The 15917-nt window shown below is 42.2% G+C and overlaps 2 protein-coding genes across 3 annotated transcripts; one reads left to right on the top strand and one right to left on the bottom strand.

The window, feature by feature from the left end:
* The first annotated feature begins 1446 nt into the window (after window positions 1-1446).
* On the top strand, window positions 1447-7262 carry LOC128784767 (glutamine amidotransferase-like class 1 domain-containing protein 3, mitochondrial). Of its 2 annotated transcripts, none has more exons than XM_053936645.1 (4): window positions 1447-1622; window positions 3547-3718; window positions 5874-6078; window positions 6969-7262. In XM_053936645.1, the coding sequence occupies exons 1-4, from the start codon at window positions 1515-1517 to the stop codon at window positions 7159-7161; spliced, it is 678 nt and encodes a 225-aa protein (XP_053792620.1). In that variant the 5' UTR covers window positions 1447-1514; the 3' UTR covers window positions 7162-7262. The 2 variants fall into 2 exon arrangements, with proteins under 2 accessions (XP_053792620.1, XP_053792621.1); XM_053936646.1 differs by lacking the exon at window positions 6969-7262 and adding an exon at window positions 6571-6925.
* A 1552-nt stretch (window positions 7263-8814) lies between these two features.
* On the bottom strand, window positions 8815-15348 carry ACOD1 (aconitate decarboxylase 1). Its single transcript, XM_053934743.1, has 5 exons — window positions 15300-15348; window positions 13742-13903; window positions 12566-12655; window positions 10364-10569; window positions 8815-9829 (listed from the first exon to the last, which is right to left on the bottom strand). The coding sequence occupies exons 1-5, from the start codon at window positions 15327-15329 to the stop codon at window positions 8815-8817; spliced, it is 1503 nt and encodes a 500-aa protein (XP_053790718.1). The 5' UTR covers window positions 15330-15348.
* Between the last annotated feature and the right edge of the window lie 569 nt (window positions 15349-15917).

The raw sequence follows: 15917 nt of genomic DNA on the forward strand, positions 1-15917 counted from the left end.
GGGCCAGAAACAAGACAGGAGATGAGGTTACTGACAATTCAAGTCCAGGATCCATCCAGAAAGACTAGCCAGTAAGTCAGGTCAGAAAGGAGCAGGGAATTGCAGTCCTGAAGGTGCTCACTTCCCTAGCTCTAACATTAACCCTGGCCCTAACTCACAGCAGAGTTTAGGACTACACCCGTTTCTCCAAACATGCATTGAGCTTAAACTCCTTCCAGGCAGAAGCCTTCTCCTAGCTCTCAAGCATAAAGATGATTCCAGCTCTGCAGACTCTCAGTGGAGCTATGCTGTAGTCCTGCTCAATCCTAAGAGGCAGAGTGTGGGCTGTGGTGTAGACTGAGCTGAAGTTTAACACCTGTTAGGAGTAAACATTGCCCAGCAGACAGGAGTCTGCCCTTCAGCAGGGAATTTTCCTATCCTGGCCCTGTCCTGTTCCAGAATCTCCGTGTCCATCATGCCACACAGATTGCCAACCAATCAGTATTCAACTGAATGCATTTTGCTGCAGGAAAAGGCTCTGCTTTCAAATGTCGTTTTTGTTCTGGCCAGACTGCTCACTCTCGTGTCCTCTGCAGAAAACCCACACTCCAAATTTTTGGAAGACACTGTAATTTTTCTACAAGATGCAGTTTTTCAGTCCTCTGGTCCAGTAGAAGAGTAAATTTTCATTATTAAACACGAGCTCCTTCTTATTATAAGAGAGGCAGCTCATGAAAAACGAAGGACCAAGAGCTAGAGATCTTACTAAAATTCAATGCAGCTGATCCCTGGTGTGGCATTTGTGTGCAGTTCTAAGGAGAAGACAAGGGATGCATTCTTTCCCTTTTGGTTCACTAAAGCAATGCCCTAAGGGACTAAGCTGGGAGTAGGTCAAGGAAGAAAGTTTGGTTTGCTAAAATACCTCAGTTTTCCCTGATAAAGTGCAGCAGCTCCTTGAAACCCGGCATGAGGTTAAGGGAGAAAAAGGACTAGGTGGGGTCACTGAAACGAACAGCATCAGGACCCAGCAGTACCGCGGCCCCTTACCAAACTCCATTTTTTTTCTTTGGCTTTCAAAGCAATTTGGAAGCCGATTTATTTACACAATTATAGCCCTACGCACAAAACAAACCCACCTCACAGGCACCCCCCCGAGGCTCTGCGAGGCCCGGCAAATTTGGGACTAGCGACAGGAACGCGCGCGTTCTACAACACACCGAAGGTCACCGTGCGGCACCCGCCCGTCACAGCCCCGCTGCGGGGCGCGGGCCAGGCCAGGCGTGAGGCCGAAAATACGTCTGAGCCTGTTTTGTTTAAAACTAGAGGCACATGCCATTTGTTTTCCAGATTTCCTCTTTTATTTTCCGCCCCGCCCGCCCGTACGCTGGCGGAAGATGGAGACAGCGGCAGAGCCCGGCGGCGCAGGCGCGGCAGGAGGAGGGGGAAGAGGAGGAGGAGAGGGGGCAGGGACAGTGGTGCCAGGCCCGGGCCCGCCGCCTGGCGCAGCTCCTTCCCGGGCCTGAGGGGCGGCTGCCATGGGCAAGCGGGTGGCGCTGGTGCTCGCCGGCTGTGGCGTCTTCGATGGCAGCGAGATTCACGAGGCGTCGGCGGCGCTGGTGCACCTGAGCCGCAGCGGCGCGGAGGTAGCGGAGAGTGGTGGGGTGTGGGGGTGTGTATGTGTGTGTGTATGTGTGTGTGTGTGAGTGTGTCTGTCTGTCTGTGTGCGTGTGTCTGTCTGTGTGTGCGTGTGGCCCGGCGTGCGATGTGCGACACAGCAGCCGAGAGTTCCCCTCTCTGTGGGACCGCAGCCCCTCTCGGTTTGCGGTGCTCCCTGCGCCGCCACTGCACCCTACAAAGCCCATTCAGCCATAACCTCTCTCTTTATGTTGCCCTCTCCCCTGATTTATTCGTCCCCGCCCAAAGACCTGCCTGGCTCCTTGACAGGAGTTCAGGTCGCACAGGCAGCTGGAGGCAAGACTGAAAAGGGGTCTCATTAATACAACTAAATTATTACACTAAAAGTCATGCCTGCAGGTCATAGAGAACCCTGCCCGGGTGAGGACCGTTCCCCTGAGCACGTGTAGAAGTTAACTGAGATACAAAACTTGCATGGCAATGACTAGCCAATCATAACAGAGGGGCTGCACTTGGAGAGTTCTCTGAATGGCATAAAAAGTCCAGTGGGTGTGCTTGATTTGTGGAATACCAGTGAACACCCAGGCTTGCACGACTCTGAAATAAATAATCTGTGTCTCTCTTGAGTGTGTAGTTATTTGCTTGTCACACACCAGGTAATGAATCCAGTTTTGTGGGCAACAGTCCCAGACTTTTTAGTGGTGCCCAGTGACAGGGTGAGGAGCAATGGCTATAAACTAAACCACAAGGAGTTTCATGTTAACATCAGGAGGAACTTCTTTACATTGAAGGTGGCAGAGCATGAGAACAGGCTGCCCAGGGAGGTCATGGAGTCTCCATCTGTGGACATATCCAAAACCTACCTGGATGCATTCTTGTGTAGCCTGTTCTAGGTAACCCCGCCTGGTCAGGGGGGTTGGACTGGATCATCTCCAGAAATCCCTTCCAGCCCTAGCAATTCTGTGATCCTGTGAAGCTGGGAACAAGGAGGAGCTGGAGACCTGTCCCTTCTTCTCTGGCCACAGGGAGCTGAAGATGGGTTAAAATGCTTTGTCTTCTTTCTTTCTGATTGCTTTTGTAGCCGTCACTGGGGTTCACCTGTTTGTTTTCTGCTCACTTTTTCCAGGCTCTCTTTGGTAAGGTGGGACTTGTCAGAGAATCCTGGGCCAGGACGTAGTGGTGTGCTTTGGTCCCGTCTGTGGCTTCAGATGGCAGAAGCTGGTCACTGTCTGTGTGTAGCCACACTCAGGTGTCTGATAGTAACAGCAGCATTCTCATATTTAGCACAAAATTGTCATCTCTGAGAAGTTTGCAAAGGAAGCTTCAAAACAGACACAGGAAAACAGCCCCTGTGGTACACCTGTCACAGAGCTTTGTATTCTGATGCAGTGTCCTCCTTTTGTGTCTAAGCAAAATCGGTTCTCCTGTGTTTTGGTCTTCCTTTCTGCTGCTGGTGTTTTAGGACAGCTAGTAACTCTAATGTTTGCTCTAGAAATGCTTGTAAAAATTGCATCTTTAACTTTCTTATGTCAAACTTTTTTAGCATTTTCATCCCATAACAGTTAAGAGCAATATTTCTTCAAAGTCAGCTGTATGTCCATTTGGGCTGCTAGTATAAATTGTGGTGTCCTTGTAAATTGTGTTTGTCCTTGGCCTTATCTGCCCTGGCAAAATCAGTTAGCTTGATGTTGGCATAAGAATACTCTCCTGTCAAAATGCTGCAGGAATAGGATGGGAACAATGCCTGTGTTTACCCATCCTAATATATGTTGCTTTAGGTATTTAATGTGCTAGATTCATACTGTGGAATTTGCTTAACTTGGATAAGAGGCTTCAGGAACAAAACCTGTTTTCATTGAATGATCTTTATTGTGACAAATATGTATGAGTTTTGTTTACATTCATTCAGAATTGCTTCTGCTCTCTTCCTAGGTGAAGATATTTGCCCCAAATATTGAGCAAAGGGATGTAGTCAATCACCTAAAAGGAAGTCCAGCAGAAGAGAAGAGAAATGTGTTAGTTGAAAGTGCCAGGTTGGCAAGGGGAAACATTCAGGATTTGGCTGAACTAAATGCTAGTGAATTTGATGCTGTCATTTTCCCTGGTAGGTATCACAAAATCACACAATACTCTGTGTTGGAAGGCCCACAAGGATCATTGAGTCCAACTCTTAAGTGAATGGCCCACACAGGGGTTGAACCCACAACCTTGGTATTATTAGCACCATGCTCTGACCAGCTGAGCTCATCTTTCAAAAGAAAATGATTTGTGATTTTTAAACTCACTACATTTATTGATTCATTGTTCATTAAGTTAAAATGCCAGAGTGTTCTTTTGGTATTAAGTTATGCATCCCACCATTCCTTCTTACTGCAGGTTGTGAAAACTTCACTACTTACTTGTGGACAAGAACCCTGACCAGAGTACAAAAATTGGATCAGAACTCAGTTACATGGCAATGCCTTAATTTCAGGGCCTGTGAAAATGTTGGCAGAATAGCAGGTTGCCAGATAGATTATGTTCCATGTCAGATGGGAGTACATTCTGTTTAATTATGTATCCACTCAGCTGCTGATCAAGTTGTACTAAACATGTTTATGGATAATTTTTTACTTAGAGACCACAAAATTTCATTCCAGACAGAGGTAATTGTAATCACTTTTAGAAATGAAGAAGCCAGAGCATCACGAGGAAATTGTGTCTTGCTGAAGATCGCTTTCCAGAATATTCAGTACTGTTTGACGCTGTTGAGCCAGGGACGGGCGAAATGACTCGCACGATTTCAGAAGGCAAAATGAGCGTTTATTCAAGAGCACTTCTCTCTTTTATAGAGAACATCGTGAACATTAATTCCATTGGTGTTAGAGTAAAAACATTTCACTTGATTGGTACACTGGTCTTAGGTCAGTGTGGTAGAACATACCTATAAACAGTATGAACAGAAAGCAAGATAATAGATTGTTTACATTCCTCCTGGACTTTTTCCAGGCTTAGCCTGGCAGAAATCTTTCTCTTTTTCTCTCTGACTGAACTGAGAATATCCACACTGTTAACTACCGCCTTCATGACTGGGCCTAAGTGTTAATTTTGAGATTTTCACACTCTTGTAAGGCCAGCAGAGGGAGTGTGTGTATAACACAGAGAAACAATTCTGCCTGCACTTGAAGTGAGTGGCTGATCAGGAGCAAGTAGAGAATCACAGATGTTTTGCACATTAATTTCATGCTGTTATAACCCAGGCTCAGGGGGATTGCTGTAATAACTGTTAGAGGGAAATAAACCCTATTTAGTTTGAAAATTAAAATCTTACCTCAGAGATTTCAGATAACACTTGAAAGTGAGCAAACCAGGAAAGGAAAAATATTAAAAATGCAAAGCTTCTTGATGTCTTCTGTTGAAGTACTTGTGGAAATTTCTTTATACTTATTGGACAAAAGTTGATGCTATGCACATTCCATGTGGAATAACCTCACTTTGATTATTCTGGTGGTTATAAATCCAGCAGACAAAGGAGCTGTAAAATACAATCTGCTTATACAATTAAATGAAGATTAAATGTACCTAAAGGATTGTTAAAACTAATTTCTAGAAAGACAAATCAGCACTATTTTTAATAGGAAATTATGTTATAATTTACAAGTTTTTGTCTTAGAATACCATACGTTATAATGTCCATTTTGCGTAAAATCCCCTGTGTTTTTTTTTTTTATTGTGTTAATGGCTTTTTTTGAAGTTGAAAAGTAGTTCTAGGGAAGAAGAAAAGCTCATCTATAATTGTTTAAGCATTAAAGTAAAAGTTGAGAGTTCATTAATATAGAGGGTCAAATCACTGTTTGCATTACTCCCATGAATTCCATACTTGTGCTTTTAACTAATATTGGTCTTCTGGTCCCTCTTCCTTATTGAGTGCACAACAGGTGGTACAGCTGTTCTAGTGACTAGCAGACAAACGTGAGGTTTCCTGTTTGTCTATTTGTTGCTTTTTGAAACAAGGTTAAACCTTCTGGCCTATGTATAACCTACATGGTATAAAAAAGTGCACAGTTAAACTTTTAACATTGTAAACCCATCATTTACAGGTTACAGTGACATTGTAAGGCTTTCAGTACAGTTACTTAACAGTCCCACGGATACCAAGATTATGTTTTAAAAAAGAACTTCTGTTTGGTGTGTGCTGTTACCAAATTTAATAGCTTTTAGCAGTGCCTTATATTTGAGCTTTTTGGTTTTGATTTGTTTTTTGTTTTTTTTTTTCTTAGGTGGTTTTGGTGTAGCAAAGAATCTGTGTTCCTGGGCTGTAGATGGCAAGAACTGTACTGTTAACGAGCACGTGAACTCCACACTCCAGGCCTTCCACAGTGCTAAAAAGCCCATTGGTTTGTGCTGTATATCACCAGTTCTGGCAGCCAAAGTCTTTCCTGGTTGTGAGGTTACAGTTGGTCAGGATAAAAACGTAGATGGAAGGTAAGAAGGAAATGAATGGAGATGATTTGCATCAGAATTACGATTAGGAAGTGGACAGGCTTCTGTGCAAAAGTCTCTTCGGTACCAGTAAACCTGGGGGAACTTAGTTACTTTTAAGAAAAATTAGTGATAATTTTCACTAGAATAATAGTAGTAGGCACAGAACTCTCGGGGCAGACAGAATGAATCCATGAGGTCGGGTGACTTGTGATGCTACAACCAGATATACACTGATCTGTGATGTCATGGAATTGTTTAGGTTGGAAAAGTCCTCTAGGATGAGTGAGCCCAACTGTTAATTCAGGGATTTTTAAAAAAGTTTTTCTGGTGGTAGTGGTTTGGGGCCACTTTAGGGGAGGGAGATGAGAACAGGGCATGGCAGTACTGCTTCAAGAGCTGTCAACTCCCAATAAAACTTCTGAATTAAATTTAACAGCAGCCGTAGTGGGGGATTTTGTTCAGAACAGATTGCATCTGTTCCTTCCTTATCAGAAAGGAAAAACCAAAATCTCTAGAGATTCCAGAGGAGCACCTTACATGGAGGTGTTGGAAAAGGTTGCAACTTCAGCTGGCTTCTCTCAAGCTTCTAAAGATCAGTTATGGCTGCACTTGGTATCATCTTCCAAACTTAGGTAAAGATTGTTAAAAACTCTTGTAGCTTCTTACATATTGTGGCTCCATATTTCAGACCTTGTTTTCAAAGGTATTAGATCACTTGATGTGTCTGTAGGGGATAGGAAAATCTGATAGTAGCAGCCTCTTTAACTCCCTTGTCATCATCAGCTAAAGAGTCACGTAGATATTATTATAGTTCTCTCATTCAAGTTATGTGTGCAGAATTTTATGGCTGTATCATTGCTTTATATTAATTAAAGTAATTTTATTTACAGATTTCCTGATGCTGAAACGGCATCTGCTATAGCAGAGCTTGGATGTAAGCACATTTGCAAAAATGTAAATGAATCCCACGTGGATAAAGCCAATAAAATAGTTACTACCTGTGCTTTCATGTGCAAGGCTCCTCTGCATGAAATCTTTGATGGAATTGGAACAATGGTACAAGAAGTCCTGAAGCTTGCCTGACTAGAAGCGTACAGACTTCTCCAAGGAAATCAGTGTAGCTAAGCATAAACATTCAGCTTCCTTAGATTGAACTAATAAAATAATCCAACTGCTAAACTTCACAGTTCCTGGTTTGTTTGGTGTGGTGGGGTGTTTTTTAATGTTTTATACATCAGATGGTTACTGCTGAATTTAACCTATTTATTTCTTTTTAAAAATAGAAACCATATATTGAAGGTGATGGGGGGAGTTCCTTTGTTTTTGTTTTAGTTTGGTTTTTTTTTTTTAATGAATCCAAATGTATTCAGTCTTAAAAAGACTGAATGGGCAATGGGGTTTTATCACATCATTAATGGTTATCAGTAATTCATATTTGCTGTTACCCAGCTGCAATTACAAGTGAAGTAGCTGTAAATGAGTCTGTTTACCATCATTATAGGTGAATAATTCAATTCTGATTTCTAATCAGAAGGGAAAAATAAAAGAATGTGGTTATTTGGGTTCTTTTTTCCCCTTTAAAGTCTTTAAGCAAGTATTACTTATGGACTTCTGAAATTTTACAGAGCCCCTAAGTAAACCAAATTTATAAACCAAGATGCAGCACAAATGAATGCATTGCATGTGGAAAATACACAAGTTTTGTGCTAATAAATGAAGTAATTTCCGATTTATTTAGTAAAATGAATTAGATTTATTTTGTAATTTTTTTGGCATACATTGTTTAGTGTCTTGAGGAGGACAGTTTTATATGTGTTAGAGAACATGCTTTGGTCTTATAAATGTGGACAAAGGGTTAGCATCTTCCCTTAGAAGCTCAATGTGGCAAGGCCTTATACTCCTGGAGGAGCAAAAAATTCCTAGAATTGATTATCTGGGTTCACTGTGGACACTGAGTTGTCTCACAGGTGTTCACAGGTCTCTCTCACTCCTGTTCTGTGTAGTGTAGCCCACACTGCTGGGCCTGAAGTAATCTAAACTGATGTCATCTGCTCAGTGTCTCATATAACTGGGGCAGGAATAAAACAGGAACAGACCTGTAGCACAGAGGAGCCGACAGGTGGAATTGGGAAATAATGCCTTTATGAGGAGGCGTGTGGAACTGTCCCTCATGCTCAGCACTCGTGTGATCAGGCTGGGCCCAGGTCTTTGGTGCCTCAGCGCAAGAGCAATGGCTACAGTGACACCTGACATGCTACGAAGTATTGAGTGCTACCCCTCCCTACATGTGCTCTGTTTATTTTAGCACAAATGTCAACGCTCAGGCATAACAGGTTCCTTCTACAAGGAGGTTGTAGAGATAAATCTACAGAAATAATTATGAAAAGGTTTTAATTCTCTGTACTTCTAACCATGATGATTTTCAAGGACACAGCACTTCCATACTCTTCCAGAATTTGGATTTCCTGTATGGAGTTATTTAGGAGAAGCAGAACACAGATTTTTGGCAGAGGAGCAGAGAGATTTTTGTGCTGTGGGCAAGCAGTGAGTGCTCTGCCTCTAAAGGTACAAAGATAGCTGGAGTCGACTGTGCCACCAGAGGATCTTCTGTTCAGCCTGGCTAAGCTGGGCACATAAACACCAAATTATTTAGTCAAAACCCACAATATTGGACTGAATATAGTTCTTGTATTATGGGAGTCTTACTTAGAAATGCTTGAGTCACTAATTTTGTCACTAAGAGTTTGTCCTGAATTTTGCACTGGCTTTGTGAAGAGCATGTAGCTGTTGGCTGGAGCACTCGAAGAGCAGCTTCCCTGGAAGCGCTCTAGGTGACTGTCCTGATAGAAATGTACTTAATACAGAACAGTCCTCTACTTTTTCCAGGTTGTACACAGTCTCTATAATGCCTTCCATGGCTTCTGTGGGCAGGATGCCAAGCACATTGGATTGAAACTTTTTCTCCAAGTCTTCCTTTTTCAGAGGTTTCCTCCAGTGCCCGTAGAAGGTAGTGCAGCAGTCGCTGATCGTGTTGCCATCCTGAAGTGTGACACTCACTTCGCAGTAAAGGCTGTCAAAGCTGGGGATGTTGTCAGGAGGGTGCTCCAGCTGTGTTTTGCAGAGGAGCTCCCGCAAGGCTGGCCGGTGAATGTTCTCGCTGGCAAAGGACTGGACTGACATGCTGCCGTCCAGCAAAGTGGAGCATGCAACAAACTGGAAGGAATGTCGTGCTTCGTGCTCTGAGGCTGGGCTGGGTCTGTTCACATATCTGACCTCAGGGACTTTGAGAATGACTTTCTCAATTTTATCAAGGGGAAGCAAGTTCTCACTGCTCTGCACAAGCTTCCTCCTAACAGAAGATGCTGCATCAGCCACCCAGTGTGTTGCAAGATGAGCAGGAAAGCGTTTGATGGCCACATCTTGCTGGTCCAAGAGCCAGGAGTAGGACTGCAAGGTCGGCAGGGTCTGTGGGTTGTAATCTGTATAAAATGCACCCATCCCTGACTCCATGTCCAAGATCTGTTTGTTTCCTTGAAGGCCGTGTAAAGCTAAGCAAGCTGCTTCCAGTCCATGCTTGGCAGCATTCCCAACATGGAGGGGCTTTATTTGGGTTGCTGCATTAGCCAATGGGGCACCTGCATAGGAGGCAGCAATAGCCAAGGCATTTTTACATTCCAGCTGGTCAAGAGCTAGCAGTTTAGCACAAGCTGCTGCACTCCCCATGGTACCAACCACAGCCGGTGGGTGAAACCTGAGAAAACAAAAGTATCTTCATTACCAGATTTCAAAAACTCACCCAAATTCACTCTCTACAAAAGATTTTCATTAATTGCCATGGGAAATGGATTGGACCATAAAGAAATATACATTCAGCATTCATGTGGGGGCCTGAGAGTTACTTTTCCCCAGGAAAAAGTAAAACTGGAATAGTACTGCTTGTAGTAAGTCCTTCCCAGAAAGCAACTGAAACATTAGTGCTGCTCATAGTTTAAAGCAAATTTATAGTCAAATATAAAGTATTATTTAATTTATATATTATTATAAATCTATAAAAATTCAAACTAGGGAGATCATTGCCTCATTGTGAATTGGTCAATGCTTTAAAAAAAAATCTATTAGCTAAAGAGTTAGGAGTCAAATGAGCCTTCCCTAAATTTCCAGACAAACAGCTTAGGAAATACGAATACCTGTGCCACCTGTATGTTAACTGACATTTAATTATGAATATTAGCACTAATTAAAAACCACCTTCATTCCACTTTCTACTTTAAACATTTCTATGTACCTTCTTGGAATATTCCTGGCTTCTCTGGAGAAGTGCAGCAACCTGCCTTGCACTTCGATTCCCACATTGAAAGCTAAGAGCAGATCAAGACCTGAGATTTTTTTCTTCTGAGGAAAAGCCTCTGAGAGTGCAATCACTGCAGGGAGCACAGCCCCAGATGGGTGTGTGGCTGGATGCCAGGTGTCATCAAAGTCCATTGAGTGCACCTAATGGAAAGAGAAGCATTGGTATAGAAATAAACTGATTTTGCAAGGTTGCCTCAGTCAAATGAAACTACTGTAACTGGTATAAAAATGTACCAAAGAACTAGATCTTCCTTAGAAAGCAAAAATTTCAAAAGTCTTTTAAAGACCTTTACTCCCAACATGGCTGTCTGAGAAGTGACAATGCAGCAGAGGTCTTGCTTCAAAGGAGAATAATTTTAATTCAATTTGTACCAGCCTGAAACTGGTGTGACAGTGATTCCTTTTTCCTGCAGTTGGCTTTTGCTACTTTAATTAGACTGCTATAATTAAAGCAGCTGTTCTAGGTCCACCATGTGAACAGTGAGTTTTCTCTTTCCCTAAATCATAATGAAATATAAACACAATGAAATTACATCACCAGTGCTGCAACTAATGCTGCTATTAGGACTTGCACCATAAAAATCTAGCAGTTAAATACTACTAAATGGAATTTATATCATCAGAGCTATTTCTCTGCTGCAACCATCCACTGTCAACAGGCACAAGCCTGCAAACATACAGGAGGCTTTAGCCTGAATTTTCAGCACATTGAAACAAGACCTGTCACACAAGAAAACAGATTCTCTGGAGTTGCTGGGAGTAGGAGAAAGCTACAGTCTGAATGTGGAACGAGCTGCTTGGCTCAAGAGAGTATCCCAAGTGGTGCCTTCTCTTTTCCACATCCAGAACCTAGCTGCTCAGGAAGGTTTCAGGTGTTCCTAGCATGGCATATGGCTGCTGGTCTGGCAGCAGATGGTCCCCAACAGTGCAGTCAGTGTCTGTAATGTACTGCTTATCAGGCACATTCCTTCCTCCTGCAAAGTTTTGAGAACCCCCAAAGACCTGAGAGCATCAGGGACACCATTTTTTTAATATAGTATAGTAAAACACCTCAAAAACGGAACTTCCGCATCTGTTCACTCATGTCTTAACTTCAAGGCAAGCTGTGAAAGTGGTCAGGCTCCCCAGCAGTCAGATTTTGCCCTGTAATACTGTGATTATGCATTTTTGAGGACTGTTTCTAAACAGATAGAAGAAAATGCAGTGTCTGCCTTGAAAACCTTTGATGCCATCTGGGAAGATGCCCTGCAGTGCAGGATAAGGAAAGTTGAGGCCCTGTAAGCTGTGTTTCTGGTGTATTCAGTAAGTGCTTAAACTGACCTGTGACCAAGATATAAACTGATCATATATATGCTAACAGCCAGATCTGAATATCATAAGGGCTGCTAGGAGCTGAGTGGTACCAGATCTCATTTCCAAGGTAATTTTCTCTACATTGGAAATGAGCTGTTAAATTGGACCTCTGATATTGTTGTCACACTAATTTAAATAGGCTTAATATTACTATTTCCTTGGTTGGTCACCTTTCCTAGTTTTGCATAATTGCCAAATTTGTCTACCCCACCTCTTGTGCATCTTTCAATTTCAAACGCCTCAATCTGAATTAAGACAAATGTCTGGGGAGTCAGTTATTGCTTTAATGACAAAGTGCATGTCCAAAATATATCACTGGCTTTTGGAAACTGCATAATTGAAGATGAAGTTGCCTTGTGATATTATGTCTGTATGTATCTATATGTGCATCTGTGTTTTTCTGTAACTGTACTTTGCCAGTTGGCACAAAATTCAGATCCCAGTGAAAAGAGCTAGAGCTAGAGGGTGCCTTTTTAAACAGCTACAACAAGGCTATTGCCTTGCTACAAGGTTACCAGGTTGTAAGCTGTAGAGTTCTGACACTGGACAACAACCCCAGGTCCCACATTAAATGTAAGGGATGTTGTTGTGTTGGATCATACATATATTATACCTTAAGTTCAGACTCACTGGAAGGAAGTTGAAGCACATTAGGAGAATAGTCTAGAAAAGTTTTGTAGCAGGCTTCAGAATAAGCTATGATTTTTGGAACATTCTGTTCTCTATAGAGCAAGAATGACATCAATTTGTATGATTTCAGAGCAAATAAAAGAGCATCCCTTACAGCCACTCCATTCACAAAAGCTGCATACAGAGGAGGCAGTCGGAAATCCAAGTGGCCCCAGATGGTACTGGATAAATCTGAGCTGTAGATCTGAAACAAATTGACATAAATTAATTCAAAGTTCTGAACATAAGGATAAATGTGCATTGTATCTCTGATGTAACTCAGAGCAGACCATGTCCTCTGGGGACCTAACTGCTCCCTTTTATGAGAAAAATACGTTTCTTTCAGAAAGTCTGAAAAGAAGGTAAGTTTCCTGTTGGCTTATGTCCTGTTCCACCCAAACAGAGCTTGGGAGCAGATCAACACCAACCACGAGGCCACTCAGTACCTTCACACAACCTCTGGCCACTGATGTCCCTTCTCACCACCCATCGACAGAATCACAGAATCAGCTGGGTTGGAAAAAACCTCTGAGATCATCAAGTCCATCCTAAATGATGATGGGACTGTCATCATCTTGTTGGGGGAGATGTCTCATTAAAGGGTTTTGTTTTCTGTGTTTTTGTAAGACCCTGAGTAAACGATAGATGGCCTCCTGGTGCTGCAAACTGAATAAAAGGGCATAAACTACCCTGGTTTGGAAAGGGGAATTCTATGTGGGAAGAGACTAACTGGCACACAGAGCTCTGGAGCACAAGTCCACCCATGCATGTCTGAACAATCAAACAGTGGGCTGAACTCCTCCTCATTGATGCACTCCTGTGCTGGGAAGGCTTCCTTTCAGGGTCAATTACTCCACTAGTTTGAGGAGAGCAAGACTAGAGGAGAAGCTAATGGCGAGTGCACCTCAGACAATTATGTTTTACTGCAAGTAACCCACTGCTAACTCCCCTTCTCTTTAACAGTTCCTTGATTTGAAAGGCTGGTGATAAGTGATGCTTACTTTGTTGATGTTTTTAATAAGATATCATAGGTGAAAGAAAGGAAGAGGTTCTTAGTTGGCTGTGTTTGTAGAGGGGGATCTTAGCATAGAGTGATACACAGACTTTTGCCCATCCAGAGTGAAAAGTAATTTGAGCACTGAAGTTTCACTGTCTCCAGTGGGAAGAACACAATTTCTCTCCATCTGTGAAAGAATTTCACCATGGCAAAATTTCCTTTTCATTGCCCAAGTTTTCCCTTACTTTCTTAAAGCTAAACCTTAGGGTGTGCTATGAATGCCAGACAGCTTACCTTGCTGTACTGTGCCACTTTGTGGCAGACCTCGGTGCTGGTACCCAGAAGCCCCACTCCAAGAGTATCCAGAATCATTTGCTTACTTCTCTGAATTACTTGATCTGTCAACTGATTTGCATTCAAACCATGAATCACCTTGGCAAAATTTCCTGTAACTGTCTGGGAAGGGAAAAAATAAAGAAAAAGAAGAAGTAGATATTTCTCTATATTTAAAACAAACACTCTATTATCTTCCTCTTTTTTTTTTTTTCCTTTTCTTTCCTCTTTTTTTTTTTCCTTTCAGTTTTTGGGCTACTGTCTAGCACACTGGCCATTTCTGCCCCTGCTTACATGAATTGCATCAGCAAAACCATGGTTTGAATTCTTCCTCTTTTTATTCCCAGAAATGTCACAGTGTTATTTATATTTTACTTATGCTTTCATCATTATCCTTTTCTGTTCTGTATTTCTTCTACTTTCTCCCTGAGCCCTTGAGAGTATGCACTGCAGGTGCTATAACTATGCAATATTATCTCTATCATCTCTATCTCATCCCCATTTCATCTCTAATGACTATTCACACACACACATCCACCCCAAATAGGAGTAAAAACATCTGTCTTTCCCATGGCACCTACTTGTTGGTATTGAAATCAGTGAGAGAGTAGCATTTCAAGCCAATGCACCCACTACCACACAAGAAGGCAAAATTTAATCTCCCTGACTGGCAGCCTTATTATCCCAAATCTTGCTGAGCTTGGAGCTCAGTAGGAAGCAGGAGTTGGCAGCACTACCTTGCACATATTGCTCATAGCTCCCAGCTCCCACTGAATTCACTCTCAGCAGCAGTCCCAGCTTTTCTCCAAGACAAGATTTTGCCTCTTTGAAAAGCAGTGGCTCCTTGTTCCTGGATCCTGCTGATCTGGGAGTGATATATATTTATTTTCCTCTCCTATTGAGCAATGACCCATTATGCAAATTCAACCTGCTTCTTGGCTGTGAGCTGCTGTTAGTACCTGTATTAGAAAATGGTCTAAAACTTCCCTTCCTGGGCCATTAGAAATGTCCCAGTGCAGAGGTACACATTATTTACAACCAATCTATACACACAGTTTCTTTTTTTATATGGGCAGTAATGAATATTTTCTCTCTCTTTGGAAATTATCTCCTTTCATTTTCCCTCTTCATTCCCCTTCCTTTACTCCCCTGCACATATCCACACAGTGTTGGTATTGCTCTTTGGCCTTCATTTTGCTGAGGTAAGCAAACCAAACTGTGTTCCTCTACAATATGGACTCACCCCTACTATGCTTGTATATTTTCATTGCGTTGTTCACACTGCATTCCTCTTTCTCTAGCAATGGTGACCAGAATTGTACCCACTATTACATACAAGTTCTCACTCACACTTGCAGTGAAGCATTATGATTATCTTGAGGAAGCACTTACAAGCAGTTTAAAGCAGGTGAACCATTTATCCCATTGTATGATGGTCACCAACTGCAACATTTGGAGTGAGGATACGAAAGCTTAAATAGAGAATCTCATCTTACAGCGCAAGGAAACAAGACAGTACCTTTGCCCACATCTTGAAGGGGTGATGCATGTCCCAGAGAGATGCAGCAAATGAGTGGTGGTCAGTGAGCAGGGGAACTCACTCTCTCACTATTTATATGTGTCTGTCTGAGGTGGGGGAAGGAATATTAGGCCTTTCCACTTATGCATCTTGTCCTGCCCATTTCCTCTTCTGCTTGTAAATGTTCTTTTTGCTTCACTTTCAACTTTCCTCTGACTAATTGCACTATAAATCTCTGGGACACATGTGATAGGAAGTAATGTTTACATGTTGTGCAAATTAATACATTCATTACCAGAGAGAAACTGATTCATTTGGTAGCATGGAGCTGTGTAGAACCACAGTAATACATGGTAGCTCCACTGGTTGGGAAAGTCCAGTACTAGACTAGAAGATGGCAAAGGTTGTTTTAGCTTAAACAACCTGGTTTTTTGTGTTTTTTTTTTGTTTTTTTTTTTTTTTTTTTTTTTTTTTTGTTCTTTTTTTCCCTTCTTTTGCTATATGTCTTCTCTCTAACACATACAATTCAGACTTGGGAAATGTATGCCATAAGAGTTTCAGACCATAAACTGGATTAAGGCAGTTCGTAGCACTTAGCAGTGTTTTAACAGCATGAAT

Source organism: Vidua chalybeata, chromosome 2, assembly GCF_026979565.1.
Source record: "Vidua chalybeata isolate OUT-0048 chromosome 2, bVidCha1 merged haplotype, whole genome shotgun sequence".
NCBI classification, from domain to species: domain Eukaryota; kingdom Metazoa; phylum Chordata; class Aves; order Passeriformes; family Viduidae; genus Vidua; species Vidua chalybeata.